General features: G+C 45.8%; 1 protein-coding gene across 6 annotated transcripts in view; it reads left to right on the top strand.

The window, feature by feature from the left end:
• DENND2C (DENN domain containing 2C) overlaps positions 1 to 18,227 on the top strand; it is a 76,530-nt gene extending 58,303 nt beyond the window's left edge. For all 6 annotated transcript variants that reach the window (XM_053249863.1, XM_053249861.1, XM_053249867.1 and 3 more), the window contains exons 13-19: positions 28 to 176; positions 893 to 1,070; positions 2,381 to 2,422; positions 6,214 to 6,319; positions 7,117 to 7,356; positions 12,756 to 12,842; positions 15,747 to 18,227. In XM_053249863.1, coding sequence (XP_053105838.1) covers positions 28 to 176; positions 893 to 1,070; positions 2,381 to 2,422; positions 6,214 to 6,319; positions 7,117 to 7,356; positions 12,756 to 12,842; positions 15,747 to 15,778 — 834 coding nt within the window. In that variant the 3' untranslated portion in view covers positions 15,779 to 18,227. The remainder of the gene's footprint in view (positions 1 to 27; positions 177 to 892; positions 1,071 to 2,380; positions 2,423 to 6,213; positions 6,320 to 7,116; positions 7,357 to 12,755; positions 12,843 to 15,746) is intronic.
• The last annotated feature ends 3,060 nt before the right edge of the window (positions 18,228 to 21,287 follow it).

Genomic DNA, 21,287 nt, shown 5'->3' on the forward strand with positions numbered 1-21,287 from the left:
AACTCCATTATATCTCTTTGCGCTTAGGTGATTGAGCTTTGCCGTCCACTAGATTCCCGACTGGAGCATGTTGACTTTGAATGTCTGTTCAAGTGCCTTAGTGTCTCGCATTTGATCCAAGTCTGTGCCTCTCTCCTGCTGGAAAGGAGGGTGATCTTTGTTGCTGACAATCTAAGGTGAGTCCGATCTGATAGCTGCTGCTCCTGGTTTGGTAAGATCCTGACTTGTTTTCATTTTAAAACTTTACATAGTACAGAACCTTCCAAGTTTTCTGAGTAGATTTGGGGGGGGGGCTAAAGCATATCTATAAAGTTAGGGCCACTTTCTTGTTACATTTTGTAGCTTGTACCTGGTCCAACCATTCATTGAGCTGGGTCTCATGATCAGTGAGACCTGGTTCTTGAGAGAGTGCAGGGAGAGCGGGCTAAGCCAGCTCCCCCTGCGCATAAGCAGGGAGGTAGCCCTGGGCGGCCCACACGATTGCCGGCTCCGTGATGAAACCGGTGGGGACTGGGGAGCTCGGGAGCTGCACAGCCCCTGGAAGCTCCAGTACGCCCTGCACAAGCACGCAGGGCATACTGGGGAGACCCTCAGAGTCGGGAGGTGGCTTTTCGCCTCCCCACCGGGGGTCTACTCATGAGTAGCTGCGGTCCGGAGCCGCGCTGCGGCTACTCACAATCGGGAAGCCCGGGTTTGCGGAGCACTCGCTCCGCAAACCTAGGCTTTGGGGAGGGCTACAAAAGCAGGCTAGCCTCTTGTGGTTTACATGATCAGCAAAAATTGGGCTAGGCTCTCCTAGCCCAATTGCCTTTCTACTTTAGGCATGTTTTGAATTTATATGGGGATTTCATGACCGATGACAAGTGTTTCGTATTATCTTTTCTCGACATAGCACCTTGTCCAAATGTGGCCATGCGGTGGTTGCAACACTGTATCCATTCACCTGGCAACACACCTACATCCCTGTCCTGCCAGCTTCTATGATAGACATTGTCTGCTCCCCTACCCCATTCCTCATTGGCATCCTCTCCTGTTCCTTAACGCAGCTCCAAGACCTGCCCATTGAAGAGGTGAGTCGTGGGGAAACTAGGGAGGAAATGCAAGTAGTTGTGATGTCTTGTCTTAGGCAGTATGGGACTGAAGGATTGTGGTGCTGTTTGTGTAGCTTGTTTATTTGGGGGGATATGCTCAGTTCTTCCTAAGTACTGAAGCATGCACATTGGTGTCGTTTTCAGGGTTCTTGGGTTTTTGTGTGTGTGACAAAGCTGTCTTCAAAGGCTTGTTTACTCAACCAGTTGAAGTCATAGTTAGGAAATATACTTATCCCATTCCAAATTGCCTGCCATTAATGAAAAGTCAATTCATTTGATAAGAAGGGCTGCACTGGTGTTGTCTGTTCTGTGTTATCTGTTCCATGCAACCAGGCTATTGTCCAATAGTTTTATCACATGCAATAACTTGGTCATGTGAATCAATTCAACCTGCCCTCCTTGTGTGATGACATGTGCCCACTGTGAGTGCATGATGTACTTGGCTCTTTCTGGTGTGCCAGAGTATTGTTCCTTAACTGCCTGACAAAATAGTTTACCCAATCGGTCCCTTTTACTAGTATTTGTAGCATGTGTAGAGATGTGGCTTGAATGACCTGTGCTCCCAGACAATCAAAAAATGTCTCTCTAGCACAATGGGAGGTGCAAAGGATGCTCATGGTGCCTATATGTCCCTATCGTATGAGGAGGCTATTCCCATAATCACTGGAAAGCGGGTTAAGGGAGCTTAGCCCACTTTCCAGTGATCGTGGGAACCACTGGGCTTGCAGGCTAGCCCCCCTGAAACACCTTCCCCTTAAATGAGGTTAACAGAGCGGGCGCTCCATTAATCTCATCTTCCTGCTTGTGTCCTGCCACGGTGCGTGGCAACACACGAGTAGACCCCTGACTGGGAGGCTAGAAGCAGCCTCCCGGTATCGGGGGTCCCCCTAGAATGCCCCATGTGCTTGTATTGGGGCATTCTGGGGCTGCGCTGCCCCTGATCCACGCAACCCCCACCAGCTCCATGACGGAGCCTTCAGTCGTTTGGGCGGCCAATCTGGCCATCCAGGGCTACATGTTAGATCGTCTGTGGGGGGAGCGGGCTAAGCTAAGCCCGCTCTCCCCACAGATCCACCAGAAGTTCTTCTCGCTGATCGTGAAAAGAGCTTCAAGGAGAGCCAATTGGGCAAAGTATTGTCTGAACCAGCACAGGTTTATCACGTGTTAAAACTTGGTCCCGTGGATGGGTATGGTTGGGGGTTGGGAGCAGGGTACTACACAAAGGACCCAGGGATTTACTGTATTATGGCACAATTGCAATAATAGCATGTCTCTTCCTTTATCTCTAGGTACTGATTGTTGATCTCTGTGCTGATAGGTTTTTGCAGGAGGTGAGTAAAATTCCTTGTCTGTCAACTGGCTTCACAAGCAAGCAGAACAAAGGGTTTCAGGGTGGTGCCATTTGGGGTTGTGGGGAAATAAATGTGTGAAAAATCATCTAAATGCGAAACTACACATGATACAGGAAATTCATGATCAGGTCTTGTAAAACAGTTTTTTAGACTTAAGGCAACTGCGGGAGGGGTGGGAATTGGATAAGGGCCACAGCCTTGAGGAAGTAGGGGTTTAACAATTTCCCAAATTCAAATCCTTCCCCACTTCTCCCCTCAGCTGCTAACGATAGTGGGGAAGTATTTGTACTTGTTCTCCCCCCCACCCCGCACCCTTTCACAACTAATAGCAGTTTGGCAGGGGGTGATTTAAATTGGGGAATGGCTTGTGGGAGAAAAAGGAGAGGAAAGATTGTGCTGTTGAGTCGATGTGACTACTAGGCACAGTCTGGGAGGCACAGTGGTGGGGATTTGAACTAACAGCCTCTTGCACTCTAGGCAAGCTGCTTCCCTGCTGTGCCACCGCAGCTGATGGGGGAGAAAAGTGCTGCTAACCATTTCCCTCTCTAGTGCTGTGGCCCAGATCCCACTGCAACTTTTGTTGTTGTTGTTCATAATGAAAATGAAAATAATTGGCAATCTGGTCACAAATCTCCTGCTGACTTCTAGGTTGAACTTACATCACAAATTGTTGGTCTCCCATTTATATTGCTGAGAAATGGGTGAAGGTTGCTTCTGCTGGAGAGGGACCTAAGAATGTCTTATCAGACTGGCTTCCAGGGGAGGCAAGACTCGCAAAGGAGCCCTGATTTTGTCTGTGCAATTGAATGGCCTAGGTGTCCACAGGTGCACCTTGTGAGGAACAGTGATTTCCCCCAAGGCAGCAGTTTTCAACCAGGGGCACGTGAACTGCTGGGGATACTTTGAAACCTCATAAGTGGCATATGGGGTACAGAACCCTCCCTCCTCCCTGACTCATTTGCAAGCTACACTGTTGGCTCCTGCTCTAAGTCAAGGAGTGTCAGGCAGCATCTGACAGACTAACTAAGTGCTCAGGCTCAACCCATCCCTCCCTCAGCTTGACTGACAGGCTTGGCAGTAAGGAAAATGGTGCCAGATGCTCACTGTTGGCATTGCCCTTGCTGCTGAGCCTGTCAGTCAGGCTGAGGGAGGAGTAGGCTGAGCCTGAGCTCCTAGCCAGCCAGTCCCAAGGAGAAGAGGAGGGACAGACTGGGTCAGATCAGGGGTATTCTGTAGAGCCCCGGCTAGAGGACAGGAGCAAGAAGGAAGCCACAGCATAGAGTCAGAGGTTTGGTTTGTTGTTTTTGCTGAATTCCAGGGCAGATTCACTTAGCTGTACTTTATTTCCCACCAACTCTGGCAAGATTTGCTTCTGGGGGTCATTGTTCTTGGCTGCTTGTATGGGGTACCTGAGCTGAAGCTTTGAGATAGGAGAATATGCATGCTAAAAAAAGGTTGAAAACCCCTACCAGAAACTGAGGCCAAGCTACGTGTTTGGTTGATAACATGGTTGGCCTTGGTATGCTTGATTTTAATTCCGGAAATACTTATTATTTATTTATTTATTTACTACATTTTTATACCGCCTTTCTGCCTTGACAAAGGCACCCAAAGTGGTTTACAACATTAAAAGAAGCAAATTACAGAAGATTAATAAAACATCATCTCAGGCTGTTGGTCTTTTCAGGAGCTGAGGACAAGAGCTCCCTGGCTTGGCCTTCCTCTCAGGGCACACTGGTCTATCAGTACTCCTGGGAAGCCGCGGGGTGTGGGTGAGGTGGCTGACAGTCCTCACAGGCCAGAGCTGGTCTTTATTGGTTCCGATAATAATAGTAGCTGTGGAACATAGGAGTCAGACCTTAGGTCCATCTTGCTCAGTATTGTCTACACAGACTGGCAGCAGCTTCTCCAAGGTTGCAGGCAGGACTCTCTCTCAGCCCTAACTTGGAACCAAGATGCTCTTCCCAGAGTGGCTCCATCCTCTGAAGGAAATATCTTACAGTGCTCACACATCAAGTCTCCCATTCATATGCAACCAGGGCGGACCCTTCTTAGCTAAGGGGACAAGTCATGCTTGCTACCGCAAGACCAGCTCTCCTCTCTGTGGAGGAGGAGCCATCCAGGTTGAGGCTGCGATGTGAAGGAAGGAGAGGGGCTTTGCCTCACAAATCCAATCACAATCTGGATTGCCTCTCCCACTGGCACCAATGGGAGCTTTCTTCCTAAGGTTAAATAGCAGCCACGAGGAAGCAAAATCTGGATCCCTCCCTCCCCACCTCATACAGCTACTATTTAGGGAATTAAAATCAAGCTCACCAGGGCCAATTGTATTATTAACATAATGTGTATTTTGGCCTTGAGTGAGATGTTAGAGAGCTCTTGTTCCTCTTCATCTCTTCTCACCCCCCCCCTGTTTTGTGCATTTCCACCCCACAAGACTTTGTTTCTTTGTTGTCTAGACAGTCAGCGTTTCCTGTGGACAGCTGTTCTTAAAATAAACTCTCATGATATAATTCTCTGCTAGTCTCCATTTTCCCCTATGGACTGAAAGTTCTCATATAGATGAAACTAGAAGAGGTTGACCTTTCACTAAGCAGAAGTAGAACTGGTGTTGTGTTTTGTGGCAGTAGTTTGTGTTCTGAATTTGTGATTACGTTTAACTACTTGTGTGCTTGGAAAATTGCTTCCTCTTCCAATATTTGGTACTTTAGTGCATCAGCACTAAAAGGTCAGATTGTTGGAGAGAGATGGTAAACTTCAGTTTTTATGACTGTGCATGTCGCATGATAAACAAAGGACCATTCTCTGTTCCCTGGAGCTTGCAGTCTAAAGTTAGGTAGTGACCAATGGGTGGGGAGCTGGGGTAGAGAGGTGCAAGGACAGAAGGGTTGAATGAGAACTAATACAGGTGTATATCCTTGCAGCTCAATCATGTGTATACTTACTTGGAATTAAGTCCTCCTGTGTTCAGTGATTCTTAGTCACAGGTAAGTGTGCATAGGATTGCTGCTTAGGCTTGCTTTCAGTTGGGGATGAAGATTTAGACCAAAGACCTCATGGAAGAGCTGGGTTTTGAGCACCATCTAGGTCTCTGAGTGTGCGCGCGCCTGTGAATTCCAGGCATATGGGGCAACAAGGGTGAATGGGAAATGTTGTTTAATGCTACAAAAAAGGGAAACTTGGATGGGAAAAGTTATGGCTGTCTCATTAAACTGAACAAGGAGCAGTGTCCTTGCTGTAGTGCGCCCTGTTGTAATCACATGCTGTCCCTTTCAAACTTGGGCAATCTCATCAATGCTACAAATGGCCTCAGGATGAAATCAATGTCTCTGGCACCTCTTGTATGGTGCTGTTGCCTGTCCGCTTTGTCCAGCATGCTTCCCTCTTTGCCTTACTGCTTTGTTTTGCATTGCAGCCAGCGCATGGAGTCAGGTAGCCAAAGGTATTATAAAGGATCAGTCTTATGCTTTGGATCTGCTCTGGCTTTCAAACAGATTGCTTTGTTTAGTTTTTTGGTCACTAGAGGCTGGAGCTAGGTAGTGGTTGTGTCACTTTCTGCAATATGTTTAATATACTGATAGTCCTATATGTAGGATCTGCTTTAAATACCCTTGTTAATTTGTTTTGCACTTTTGGCTGTAAGGCATGCAGACTTACATCACACACTGATATTCTCTCTGGCTGACACAATTACTTCATGCAGCATGTTAGTGTTGTCCTTTCTCCATTTCTGAATGCAACGAGTTAACCACTGATTTTTGTTTTTAAAGATTTCAGATGAGGATGAAATCCTACCTCACAAACTTCAGGCTGCACTTGTACAGATATTGGAGGAAAGGAATGAAATCTTGTTTCAGGAGCGGTGTTACACACAAGGTGAATGAATTACAAAGCCATAGTCGAGAATCTTACATTACAGCTCTTGAACTCTTAATATAAGGGATGGGCTCCCTCTGAATGCAAGAGTCCACATAAGCCCAGGATAGCTTTTAATGAGAGAAGACAGACTATTTAAAGACCTGTGCTTTTAAGAGTATGTCCTGGGTTCCTACTTCGGTGCTCTTGTGTACAACGGAGAGCTACTGACATGTCCCTAGAAAAGGCACAAGTTCCTTTCCCTTCAGGAAAGACAAAATTGGAAGCCAGCCATTCATATTCATGCTGGTCTATTAGCCATAAGTTTTAACTGCAATGGGTTGTGGGTGGGCAGAATGGGAAGTGTAAGTATGGAGAGGTTGGTAGGGGAGAAATAACAGGAGGAAACTCAGCCTATTTTTCTTGCAAAATACTTGCCTGGGAAGCAGTTTGCAGTGGGGATGCAATCGGCGGGGAAGAGTGAAGCATACATACAAGGTCCAGGCTTATGCTCTGAAAAACTTACACATATCCTGCCACTGTGCAGCAGTAAAACAGTGGACTAGTTCCCCAGACCTACATTTGCTGACAAATGCCTAGTTTTGGTAGTTTCCCCTTTATTTAGTATCTCAATATAACAATTATTGCACTCACTGTTACTGCTGACATTCTGAGCTATGTGTCAGTTTAGTTGCTTCTGTTTCAGGCAGTTAGACATGTAGACTTTGACCTACTCAGTAGGATGAGTGGACTCTGCATAGCCTTTTGGGAAGGAAGTGGATGGGAGGGTAGTAACAGCTTTGTGTGCCTTCTGGCAGGTGATGTGACTCTGGACTCCCTGGTATCGGAAGCTTTTGTGCGCTTCTTTGTGGAGATTGTGGGACACTATTCCTTGCATATGCATGTCACTGAGAAAGGGGAGCGAGTATTCCAGCGGGAGCCGTTCCGGAAATCCCACACCTCCCGCAATGTGCGCCATTTTCTAGACATCTTCATGGAAACACAGATGTTTGCTGGTTTCATACAGGACCGAGAGCTCCGGAAGAGTGGGGTTAAAGGTGAGATCTGCTAAATGCGGCTCTTGTTTTGTGTAGAACAAAAATGGTACAGATCCAGAACTGTTTTGTGTCTGCTGACCGCACTCCTGCTGGGATCTGGAAGATGCTACTGCATTTAGTTCTTAGACCTTTTTTGCAAGCTTTCATGTGTTCTGATCTTGGAAACCTCGTTGCCACTGCCACCAAAAGCATTCTTTGTTAACTAGTTCTGGAAAACTGGAACAACTCAGTGGTTTAATAGCTTCTCTAAGAGGCTTCCTTGTTTTCTTTTGAGCCTCTTCTAATCAAGTAGTACATGACAACAGATTATTTTCTAAGACTCAGCTCTTGCCAGCTATAGGGATTTCTAAGTTATTGTATACAAGTTATTGTATACAAGTATAAAGGTGAGTATAAATCCAAATTGAAATACATAGCAGAGTGTGGATTATTAATCAAGTACCTAAGTACCTTTCAGTATGATGAGCTGAAGAGTAGACCCCTCCCCTTCACTTACAGCAATTCTGGAACTGAAGATAGAGAAGCCACACAAGCATGAGGCAATTGCTTCTAGTTGTTGCCAGTTCTCTCTCCCCTCCAGTGTGTGTTAGGGATGTGCAAAGCACTGTAGCTCTGCTTCAATTCAGGAACTGCTTCATGTTGTAATTTGTGATTATTTAGCAAAGCACCAAGAGGAAGCTGCCCACTCCAGTTACGAAGTAGTGCACAGCCTCATTGTTGATGACTTCATCAAGAATGAGCATGGAGATTGTAGTGCAGTTTAAAGTAAATAAAATTTATTAGATTAAGTACATTTGAGATAGGAAAGACCTATCCTAACTATGAGCTACATAGTGAATAGGAGGAGAGAGAGAGAGAGAGATGCTTCCATCTGCTTTCCAAGGAGAAAGGAAGTAGAACTAACTTGCTACAGGAAATACCTGAGAAGCCAAGGCAGGGGTCATAGAGTAGAAGCAAAGCAGGGACAGGTAAGCAGACTAACTACCACTAACTACCTCTACTCCCAATGCCCCTAGTGGTCATTAGGATAGTTGGTGTGGAAGGTTGATGCACTGGAACTCCATCTCCAACACTTCATAAGCACATAAGAACAGCCCTGCTGGATCAGGCTCAAGGCCCATCTAGTCCAGCATCCTGTTTTGCACAGTGGCCCACCAGATGCTGCCGGAAGCCACAGGCAGGAGTTGAGGGCATGCCCTCCCTCCTGCTGTTACTCTCCTGCAACTGGTACTCAGAGGCATCCTGCCTTTGGCTGGAGGTGGCCCACAGCTCTCTGACTAGTAGCCAATGATAGATCTCTCCTCCATGAAGTTATCCAAACCCTTCTTAAAGCCATCCGGGTTGTTGGCTGTCACCACATCTTGTGGCAGAGAATTCCACAAGTGGATTATGTGTTGTGTGAAAAGGGTTATTCAGAGGGTTATTAGCTTCATTTTGGGGCTTTGGGGTGTGTGTTGCTTTGCTTAAGGCTGAACCCTTCAGCTCCCCAAAGCTTCACTTCAGCCTTACCCCTAAAAGTACTTTCGGGGCCAGGCAGGAGACAGGCTGCTTTTCCCCTCCTGATGGCAAGGGAGTAGGCAGCATCTTCTGCAATTTGTGTTTAAAATGTGCCATTCCCAGGACCACAGGGAAAGGAAACGGGGGGTGGGAGTCACTTTAAAAGCAAACTGCAAAAGATGCTGCCTGCTCCTTTACATCAGGAGCAAAGATATAGAAAAGCAGCAGGAGCAAAGATATGGGAAAGTGGCTTGTCTTTTGCCTGGTCCTGTAAGTAGTACTCCGAGGGGTGAAAGGACCAAGCAAAGCTTTGGAGGGTGAAGGGTTTGATTGGGTTTGCTTCGTTTCGGCCCCAGTCAGATGGTTCTTCTCTTCAAGCTGAAGCTGAATAGGCCCCTGAAGCATCACACAGCCCTAATGTTTGTAGCAGCAGCCTGGGAAGAGTAACAGGAAAGACCTGAAGAGTTCAAATTTATGCTTGCTACTGAGGCAACAGGGGGGAAAGAGTGTGAATGCTTCTCTCCATCCTGGAATATGAGAGTATTCACATGGAGACCTGGTCACCTCCATACTTTCTTCCCTTCTTTTAGATGATTATGATGATTACTTTATACCAGTGCTGCTTAACTTTGGCCCTTCTGCAGATGCTGGCCTACAGCTCCCATAATCCCTGGCTATTAGCCACTGTGTCTGGGGATTGTGGGAGTTGTAGTCCAAAAACAACTGGGGGTGGGACTAAGTTGAGCAGGCCTGCTTTATACCTATCGGCTATCTTTTGTTCCCATTTAAGGTACCCCATGTTAGCTTACAACACATTTAAAACACAAAACCTTTTACAAAGGACACCCATAAACTATGGTTTGAAGTTTGTTTGTTTATTTATTTAAAATATTTATACCCCGCCCCTCCAGTGCAATACTGCTCGGGGCGGCTTACAACAATAAGATAGACAAGTAGTAATTAAAAAAAAAAATTAAAGTCAGATTAAAAACAATTATTAGGTTCAAATAATTATTAGGTTCCAACTGAAAATTATAAAAAGCTAAAGAACCTACCAGATATAACACAATAATAATGATATTTAAAAGCCTTCTTAAAAAGTTGTGTTTTAAGATGTTTTTTTAAAAAAACACTGAGGGAGGGAGCATGGCGAAGCTCTTCAGGAGGGCGTTCCAAAGCCGAGGGGCCACAAGCGAAAAGGCCTTGCCTCTAGTCCCCGCCAACTGGACCTCCTTTCATGGTGGGGTCATGAGCAGGGCCTGAGATTATTATTGGAGGGCCTTGGCAGATTCATATGGGCGAATGTGGTCCGACAGGTACCCCAGCCCCAAGCCATGTAGGGCTTTAAAGGTCAATACCAGCACCTTGAATCTAGCCCGGAAGCGGACTGGTAGCCAATGAAGCTGACGCAGGGTGGTTATAATACTTGTGAAGTGACTCGCAACCACAAGCATCCTTGTGGCAGCATTCTAATCAGCTGAAGCTTCTGAACAGTCTTCAAGGGCAGCCCCACATAGAGCACATTGCAGTAGTCCAGACTGGATGCTACCAACGCATGAGTGACTGAGGTCAGGTCCAACTTCTCCAAGTAGGGTCGCAGCTGGCATACCAGCCGTAGTTGGTAAAAGGCGCTTCTGCACACTGCCGCCAGCTGCGCCTCCAAGGACAGTGTTGGGTCCAGAAGCACCCCCAGGCTGCGGACTTCATCTTTCAGGGGGAGCGTGATGCCTTCAAAGACCAGATTTACCTCATTACTCAGATGATCAGTTCTACCAACCCAGAGCACTTCCATTTTATCTGGATCAAGTTTCAGCTTGTTTGCCCCCATGCAATCCAGAACAGCCTTCAAGCCCCGGTTCAGAGCATCCACTGCCTCCCTGGTGTCTGCCGACTTAAAAGATAGGTAGAGCTGGGTGTCATCAGCATACTGATGGCACTGCAGCCCACACGTACGAATGACCTCTCCCAGGGGCTTCATGTAAATGTTAAACAGCATGTCGGGGGCAGAATAGATCCTTGTGGCACCCCATAGGCCAAAAGTCAGGGGGTGGAGCAGGCATCCCCCAGCACCACCTTCCGAGTACGACCCCCTAGGTAGGAAGTTTGGTTCACAACCACAGTCAGTGCTAACTGTGCTTGCAAACCATAATTTCAGATCCTAGTTTATTGGTCCCAAACAAACTATGGTTTATGGGCAAGCTTGAGTTCACATTACAGTGACCCCATTCACACATAATGGCAAACTGTGGGTAGAAGAACCCAATATTAGCTTTTGTAACGTGAATCGCATCACAGGCATTCATCCAACTCTAGCTTGGCAACCTCCAGTTTCAGGGCAGGGGAGCCACTCCCTACTCCATCCTATCAAGTTCGATAGCACTTGCAGTGCCAGAGTGTGGGACATTGGAACATCTGCACGGGGGCAGCCATCGGCCATGATTTTTAAGGGGGTGTGCCAAATGTGATTGTGCCTTTTTGGAATGGATGGCCCACCCTTAGCAGAGAAAGAGCATTTAAATCCCTTTAAATGGCATTTAAGCCCATCTCCTGACAGCAGTTGTACCAGTCCCTTCGTAAGAGCCCCACAGCAAAACAGTCTCGTTCGAGCACAACAGGGGGCTGCAGAGGGGCACTATTTTTCTGTTACTCTGGGAAGGGATCATGATGACTGCCCAGGAGGAAAATGTATATGAAGGGGGGTAAAGGATCCGGGGGTCTGGTCCACTCTGACCAAGGATACTCTTGTGATGGCAGACCCTGGCCAAGCAGTCCAGGAACACACAAGCACACACTTGCTGACCAGAGATTAGCCCTCTCAAGAGAGGGCCAGTCCACTCTGGAAGACCCAGAGGCTCAGTAAGCTTTGGTCTTCTGTCAGATTGCGCTCTTATGAGATAGGCCATCCAAATCAAGGGGCCCCCACATGTGGGGCCCCCGTTCTCCTGTGTAAAGAATATAAATTGTACACTGTGACCCCCTCCTCTCCAGGCAACCCTTTTATACTCCCAAAGAGTGGTGACTGCTCCATGTGTCCAGGTGGTACCAGGAGAGAGAAGAGACTCAGTGGAAAGTGGGCATCCCTGAAAGTGACTTTTCCCTTTTGACAAACTTAGAAGCTAGAGATGGGACTAGGTGGCCTCTCTGTTGCCAAGCAACGGCTTGAGGAGCTTGGAGATGGGGACAGGGCAAGTGCTCTGAGAGGTGGCCAATGAGAAGCAAACAGACATGGAGTGGGAGCATTCCTGGGCAGGTCTGGGCCACCCTTTCTATGATTCGGTTCCATAAACATCACAAAACCCTGGTTATGGCAACGTCTGCTGCCATACTGCTGCTGCCTTCAACCCTCAGACTGGAACAGTGAAACTTGCTACAAAACAAAGGTTCAAACTAGAGTTTGGCAAGGGAAACTTCAGGTTACTTTTGCCACAAAACCACAGGTTTTATGCATTCGGACATACACACATTCCAACCTCTGCCCCATTCAACTCCAGTTTGGCGTTACATGTGAATGGGACCAGTATGTGTGAATTCATACATTCATTCATTGATGAACCACAGTTAAAGCCACTGCTCCACCTCAAGAGGCTGCTTGTACCATTATAATGGGAGTGAATTTTTGACCTTATGAAACTGAGTCCTGAGCAGATGGGATGCAAAAACAAATAAGCAGAATTTGCAAAATAGATGCCAAACATATGCTGGGAAACAGACATTTTCATCACAAACCAGATATTATATATTCAGCAGGAATCAGGTACTTCCTACTTCAGCTTTTCATTGGTCTTAAGTACATGTATGACTGGAGCCTGGTGACAGTGCCAGACTTCCTTAAGAAATTCTGGGTTGTTTCAAATGCATTCTGCAAAGAAGTGAATGTCTGACTGATGCTTCCTCTTTTCTAGGCTTGTTTGAAGTCCGTGCCTTGGAGTATTTGGAGACTATTCCAGAGTCTGAGCCAAGTGGAATGAACAAAATCATTCGCAGTCTGGGTAAATGGAATGCTTCATTTTGCTCTGGGCTCCCCTGGCTGCTTGTCATTTATGTAGCTGTCTACTCATAAACTATGGTTTGAAGTTGGTTTGCAACCACAAGAGTGCTAACCATAGTTCAAACCATAGTTTCATATTCTAGTGTATTGGTCCCAAACGATGGTTTTTGGGCAGGCTCAAGTTCACATTCAGCCATAATGGCAAACCCTGGGTCAAACAGACCTGCAGTTTGCCTCCATTCCTCCGGCACACTCCCAGATGGGAGTGCGGTCTGGGAGACATCAAAGAGGGAGGAACTGGCTGTGCAGGCTTCTTCCAATGCAAGAAGGATAGCTGTGGCAGCCAATTGCATTTAAGAGAGGATAGTCCCACACTGAACTCCAATTGGTGCAAGCTGCACAAACCGGACAACACATTGGATTCATTCCCAGGTTTGGGGGAAGAATCGGAACTGTGCTTCCTATCATTTGAATGTCATGGGGAGCAGACCTGAGGTGAGTTTGTCTCAGGTTCCCCCTGAAGTCCAAAGGTGGCCTGTGTGCGAATTCACAAGCCTTTGATGAACCATTGCTGAAGCCACTGCTCCACCAAAAGAGGATGCTTGCACCTTTATACGGGGAGTGAGTCTATGACCTTATGAAACTGAGTCCTCAGCAGATAGGAAATGAAAGCAGACAAGCAGCTCTAGAGCATAATTTGCCTGATTTATGACTAGAAGCTCAAACCATGGTTTGGGGTCTTAACTACGGTTAGCACAAACCATGGTTTGGTTTTGTCTGAACCCAGCCTTTGCTTTTTATACCTACCATCAGCAGTAGCCGGGTTGACTGACAAACATATAACATCCCAACATTTGATACATAAGGAGCCTCTTCTCACAAGTAGTGAGAAGGGCTCCAGACCTACGGGGAAGGCGGGTTATACTTACATTCCCCCCAGACGACTGCTCCTCCTGTGTTGGGTGTGCTCCCCACACGCCCAGACGATTCCCCGTGTGCCCAGGCAGTGGGGAGGGTCAGGATGTGTCATCCTGGCCCCTGGAAGTACCATGATGCACCCTGCGAGTGTGTGGTGCATCATGGGGCTCCCTAGGCTCCCCGCAGTCTGGCAGCCGTGGCTGCAAGCAATCAAGCGCTTGCTCCCTTAACCCCGTTTTAAAGGGTGGCTACTTAGGCGGGTTTGCTGCCTTGGTGCCACCAGGATCGGCCTGATCCTGGTGGTTCACATATGCATGCAAAACCAGGCTGGGCTCCCTTAGCCCAGTTTTGCATGCCTGTGTGAATAGCTTCAATGACTTTCTAAGTAACCAGGTAACATTCAGGAGCAAATCGTGAATTTGCTCAGAACAGATTAAATCATTTTAGGCTGCAGTCCTGCAATCAGTTACTTGGCAATAAGTTCCATCGAACTCAAAGGGACTTACTTCTGAATAAACATTCATAGGATTGCATTGCATAGATATCAACTCCATTTTGAAGAAATATATTTTTCTCTAAGTGAATGTGTTTGGTTCTGATATTAAGGATAGGATATTAAGCATAAGATTGTTTATTCCCCCCAACTCCATTAAATAGGAGACACACACCTTGTGACATATTAGAAACTGCGTTTAGAAGTCCCCCTGGGTGCTTTCCAGGCTAGCTGCTCAACAGCAGCAAAATGTCTCTCTTCAGACAAGTCACATTCAAAACATAAACAGCAGGGGGAGCAGTCTTGTGGAAACTAACAACCCCCCAAAACAGCAACTTTTTAATGCTGGAAATACGACGACCTCGCTCTATATTGCAGCAATTAAATTTGAAACAAGACATTGGAAATGTGAAAAGCACCCTGCTGTCCATGTAGGGACTGCTGTGTCTCAACTCAGGAAGTGTGGAAGCACATTTCTGAGATACGTCATGACCCTGTTGCAGGGTCTAATTGGGAAAGCACCCGGGTTTCAAAATTAGTTTGCCATGTGGCATAGTTGAGGGTTGCTGTGAGAAATACAAGCCCAAAGTTCCTTTGGGCATGTAGAATAATAAGCTGTGTGGTTCTTTGGATCCCAGTTTAAGAAGTTGCACTTAATGGCCCCAACACTACACAGCAAGCCACCGATTCAAGCAACTGGCGCACCAGCCAGTGTTCCCTCTAACTATATATCTGCCTACAGACTTACAGCACAGAAAAGAGCAGATGATAACAGTGTTCCCTCTAACAGGGATTCCCAGATGTTGTTGACTACAACTCCCAGAATCCCCAGCTGCAATGGCTTTTGCTTGGGGATTCTAAGAGTTATAGTCAACAACATCTGGGATTCCCTGTTAGAGGGAACACTGGCGCCAGCTGTTTCCAAGCCGCTGTAAAGAACAGCCATGCTGGTTCCAGGGGGGTGGGGGGCTGCTGTGTGCCTATTAAAGAGTGTGTAAATGCAGTAGTTATGGTACTATTGCATTTATGCACTGCTTAGTAAGCATGCAGCAGCCTTGCCACTGGAAGCAGTATGCGCTTCCTTTACAGTGCCTTGGAAGCAGCAAACACACCTGTTTCTTGGGTTGGCAGTATGGAGGCCAATGTTTTTTTAAAAATCATTTATTTGTCAGCTGCTTCACACATGGTGATGAAGAGTATGCATGAATAAATAAGAGGGCCAGCGTGGTGTAGTGGCTAGAGTGCTGGACTAGGACCGGGGAGACCCAAGTTCAAATCCCCATTCAACCATGAAACTAGCTGGGTGACTCTGGGCCAGTCACTTCTCTCTCAGCCTAACCTACTTCACAGGGTTGTTGTGAAAGAGAAACTCAAGTATGTAGTACACCGCTCTGGGCTCCTTGGAGGAAGAGCAGGATATAAATGTAAAAATAATAATTAAAAATAATAATAAATAACCTTGTCAGTTTCAATTGTATGTTGTTTTCCTTGCAGGTAATAAAATTAAGTTCCTACAAAAGAAGTGAGAAGTCAGGTGGAGAATTGCTGCTAAGAGTGGTTTTAAGTTGCCAGCTGTCCGTAATAACGGGTTGCATTGCCTGTTGCTGCAACAGGATTATTGGAATTCAGCTCAGAGAAGCTTCAAGCAACTGGAAGAAAGCACATTGAATCTGAGTGGAATTCTTGCTCGACAGTCCTCCTACTCCAACTGGAGTATTACTGGGAGAAACTGGGCTTCTGCTTTTCTATAGAACTGGGCTGCAAAGGGGGATTCAGTTAACTATGTGAAGTATCCCTGTTTATGCTGCTTGGCCTGAAGAAATTTTTCCTTCGCCCTCCCCTTTATAAAAGATGTCTGCTGAAAGCAGTCCAAGGACTTAGTTGATACCTTTAGAAGGATGAATGAACTAAGACAGAAAATATGACTCCAGGAACTGGTGTCTCCCAATACTGCACTGCATATACTCTGCACAAGGAAACTTCCCCTAAAACTGGAAAAGGAAACCCATTGGAGCTGTCCGTCCATCCTTATCTGTCCTGCTGGCCTATCTGGTTCTCTGCTATTGGCCTGGGTTCAGCCATGTTCTCTCATGAACTGTTGATTGTCCTTATGTATTGCGAAGCCTTGTGGTTTGCAGTTATCAAAAGCAAAATAAGAACATCTGGTTCTTGTTTGCTGTGTTGGTTTTACATTGCAAGCCTCTGCCCGTGTTAGATGTTGTGAATATATACACATGATTTGCCTATTTACAAGCTCATCTCTACTACATTAGAGGATTTACCTCACACACACACACACACACGTTGTGTTTACTTGCCAAGAAAATGTCAGTTTATCTCAGTCAGGAGCAAGAAGATTTCTTTGTTTCCCAAACGGTGGAATTAAAAGGGGCTGATCTGGTTTGCTATGAAACCAGTGTGAAAAATGAATTATTGTATTACAACAGCAGTTTGCTGTGAATGTAGAGTTGGAGACAAATGGGGGTCTTATCTGAATGCATAATTTCCATGTTTGGCCACATCCATCCAAGCATTGTTTTCCTCATTTAACCTCAGTCTGATGTTACCTGCTCTTTGGAAATATTGATGCATCTTCGTAGTTGCCACTAAATGGAAGAGACCAATGCTGTGCACCATTTGCAGAGTAGCATATCAGTCACAATGGTTGCCTAGGGTTTATAATGACAAATATCTGTGCCACTTTTAAAAATCAAGTGTAACAAATAATGACATTTGCTCACCACTCACTCCAGTCACTCTTGCTTCTGGGGACCTGTCACATGCAGCCGGAGGAGGTTTACCGTATGTTTACATGTAGCAAATGGACTTGGATTTAATACATGAGACTGTGCAGCCTTGGAGTGAGTGGGGAAAATGCCTGAAGAAGGGAGATTCCTGTGAAACTTTGAAGTGCAGAGTACTGGTGTACTGGGTTGGTCTTTCTCTGCTATATAGCCAAATACAACTGTACAGACCACACATCTGTGCGGATTGCCTGTGTCTGAAGGATGCTGGTGAGGGACCCTGAGAACTCTTTTTTTCTTGCAGTGCTCAAGGTGTGCCAGACCAAAAAGAAAACTTGTGTAATTCCATTTCAGAATTCATATCCTGAACTGAGGCCTCTGCATTTGTTATGCGCTGTCAGCTGTGCCTGTGATGTTTCAAAATGATGGGTGTGTCTGCAGAATACTTTCCAGTTGTGTGAGCCCAACAACCTTACCACGTTCATGTTTATTCTGAATGGAATCCCACTGAGTTATTCCCTAGGAAGGGTGCCTAGGATCACAGCCTAAGAATGAAATCCTGTGTATACTTACTTGAGAGGAAGTAACATTGAACTCAATGGAACTTATTGCTGAGTAAGCTTTTATAGGCTCATACTGTAACAAGTGGATTCCAAACACAAAGGGGATAATGGTTTGGTTCCTTGGTCAAATGTGTTAAAATTATTGACTGACCTGGCTTTCTGCCGCAGTGCCCTTTTGAGTGTCCTGCAGCTCATACAGAACCAGATGCTTGATAAGAGGAAGCTGAGCTACATGTTCATTTGCAGTATGTGTCAGCACTTAAAAGGATTGCACTTGATCAAAACAGTGGGGGAAATAACCTTTAATGCTCCTAAGATTCTGGTATTTTCACCCACCTTTGGGAAGTGGTCAGGTTAATTTAGCCCCCTAGGGTATGTAACCCAGCTTTAATACCAGTCACACCACTACACACACTTCTTAAAAATGGAAAATGTGCACTCTTTCTTCATTGCCATGGAAACATATTCCTTCAGACCTTGTGTGCCTGACAGTGCTGGTCTCTTTTCAGTGTGGTGCCTTTTGTGTTTTGCAGCCAGTATTGCTCATTCTGGATATAGCCATATCTGTAATGTATAAATGAAACCAAAACTGTGTGTACAGTAACAGAACTGTAATAAACCCAAGTTCCTACAGGAACTGATTCAAATAAAATGTACTTTTTTGTGTATTGCGTCTTTCCCCCCACTGTCTGTAGATGCTCTGTTGACAGTATTTCTTACACCTCTACTTTTCCCTGAAAGGGCCCCTTTGTCTCAGAGCAAGCTCACGTGAGGGAAAGAAATGCTGAATCATCCCTGCTGAGCTGCCTGGCTAGGCTTCTTCTAAAACTAATTCTGTATTATGGGTAGGTTCAAGATGCTGCCGCCACTACCACCCCTCTTATCGACCGAGTTTGCACCTCTCTGGGCTTGTAGTTGAATCCCAGGGGAAACTCCCCTTATTTTGCTCTTGGGCAAGTGCAAAAATCTTCCACGTGCAAGCCTGCATATGGTGAGAAAACTGATAGCTTCTCTTTGTTTGAGGACATGATTACACCAGAGGAATCCCCCTCCCCCAGTTAAAAACCAACTTGGAGAGGCTTGTAAAAAGATTTTTAAAAAACAAACCAAAAAAAAACAACCAGTTTTATTAAATTACTACAGACTGTTTCCATCTGAGGCTTTCTCAGCTTTTAAACACAGTTAAAAATACTTAGTAAGTTACCAAAATAGGTTGTCTTTATGCATGCTTAAATGTTTATAGAATCTTTTTCAATGCTCTAAGTAGGATGGGTGTAGGCTAGTGGTTCTTATTTTAATTATGTTACAGGTAAACAATAATAGAACAGTATCAGGAATATACAAAAGCACGCACACCAAATAAACATAAGTTTCTAATGCAAAGTCTAACTAAACAAACTTTCCCCTAAACTAATCTTCCTGAAGAAAAAGCCCAGGCTTCCTTTCCTTGAACACACCAAATGAGAATTCAAGCTTCCTGCCCTCCTATCTTTCAAAGATCTGCAGTCATTCTCCTGCAGCCAACTTCCATGGCCACATGTCCTCCTGTGAACCTTCCACCTAGCTTTTTCTAACAGAATTCCTTTCTTCCTCACAACGGCTCTCTAGGTCCCACCCACCTTGTGTGCTGATTGGCTGAGCCCTGGAGTTCACCAGCCTGCCAGTCAACATCAGCACAAATTACTGCAGAAAAATTCATAGGATTCCACAGAAGGAGGTACATGTTATATGCATAGTGCCATCTGCTGGCAATTTGTGAAACAACTCTGAAATAACTGTTTTGATTTCCAAGTTAGAATAAAAAGGTAATTTGAGCTGATATTGGAATATATCGGCGTCAGGATTCTTTCCAGATTAAACCCTATAACAGGGTAACTACAGATCTCCTGATTATGTTGTAAGTCCATTGCAGAAAAATAGCTGTATTTTCCCATTGTAGGAGTTTGAGATTCTGGGGGTCATTTTCAATATGATCCTGTCAAACTGAAGAATTTTACCCCTGTTGTAGCATGTAATCTGGAAAGTGCCCTGGAAGCACCCCAGGCCCATGCTTGTAGAATGTCCCCCTATTGAATGTAGCATGTAATCTGTAAAGTGCCCTGGAAGCACCCCAGGCCTATACTTGTAGAATATCCCCCTGTTGAATTCAGCCAGCTCTAAAAGGTATTTCTGCCCTAATTAATAGGGATGTGCATGGAACCGCAGAGCTGTGGTCCGGCACTGAGGTGGGGGTTCCTTTAAGGGCGGTGGGGGTGTACTTACCCCTCCCGCTGCTTTTCCCCTGCTGGGACGTGTTTTTTTAATAAGCATTTGGGGCAGCAGGATACCTCCATGCCGTCCCTTCCCCCTCTCGGCAGCAAAAAACTTCAGAAAGCCTTTTGCGCGTGTACACGTCATGTGCGCGCGTGATATGGAGATGTGGTGCGCGCATGTCACGGAGACGTGACACGCACATGCGACGTACGCACGTGCAAAAGGCTTTCTGAAGCCTTTTGCTGCCAAGAGGGGGAAGGGACAGCAGGGAGGTATCCTGCCGCCCCAAATGATTACCAAAAAACCATGCGCCAGCGGGGGAAAGCAGCGGGAGGGTTAAGTACACCCTCCCCCTACCCTTAAAGGAACCCCCACCCCAGAGTTCGAACTGCAGACCACCCCATGATCGGACTGGTCCGGAGGCCTATAGAATGGCCTTCGGACCAGTCCATGCACATCACTACTAATTAAGGGCTTTCATTTGAAGTACAAGAGTCTTCTCATCCCATATATAATGTGGTATGTATGATCTGTGGTATGCTTGGAGCCAGAATCGTACACCATGCCTCCCAGGTTGCTTCATACCCCCTACACACTGTGCACCACACCTCCCACATTGCGTGGCTACACCCCATAAACATTCACAGGCACGTCCATCTTCTTGGGTGAAATGTTGGAGGGTACCTATAAATGTTCTGAGGATTCAGATTGAATTACTGCAGTATCAGTTTGGGGTACTGCAGCAGTTCTTAATGTGGCCTTCAAGCAATAGTGTGAATAGGAGGATGTGCCAGGTGCAGTGTTTGCTCTAATTTTTTTCATCTGTGTACAGACTGAGTTTTGTTCTTGGCAGCAGTATCAAGGCAGTGTGTGCACATATGAATTCAGAGTGGGACCTTCCTGATTCAGCCTGAGTAGAATCTAAAATTAACTGAGCGGACATAAAAAAATGTGTGAGCACGCTCACACGTGCACGCCTTAGAGGGAACACTGGCGGGGTGGAGTGTTGCTACTTACCCCAACTAGGGCAAAAGAGAATTTCTATATGGACAAGTCTTCTGTATAGCAAACTTGGTTTAGCATAAAACAGCCCTTTTCCTAGCCATGAACACCTGCCAGCAGCTCGTTTTTAAAATACTGCAGATATATAAATATCCCAATGAAAACATTCTAAAGCCATTTTTCTGCTACAGTAGGAGAGCCCAACTTCATTTATTTATTAAAACATCTTTATCGATCCTTTTGGTCTAAAAAGATCTACAATCAGTTAACAAAATTTAAGTATACACAATACTAATAGCATTTATATCACCAAGTGAAAATACAGCACCTCATGTGTTTTCTTGATGTAATCCTCATAGCTACAGAAATATGGCAGTCAATAGAAAAAGAATCAGTCAAGGCTCTAACCAAACTATGCCAGCAAATCTGGAGAACAACACAGTGGTCAACAGATTGAAAGAGGTCGGTCTACA

The sequence above is a fragment of the Hemicordylus capensis genome, chromosome 4 (genome assembly GCF_027244095.1).
Source record: "Hemicordylus capensis ecotype Gifberg chromosome 4, rHemCap1.1.pri, whole genome shotgun sequence".
NCBI classification, from domain to species: Eukaryota; Metazoa; Chordata; class Lepidosauria; order Squamata; family Cordylidae; genus Hemicordylus; species Hemicordylus capensis.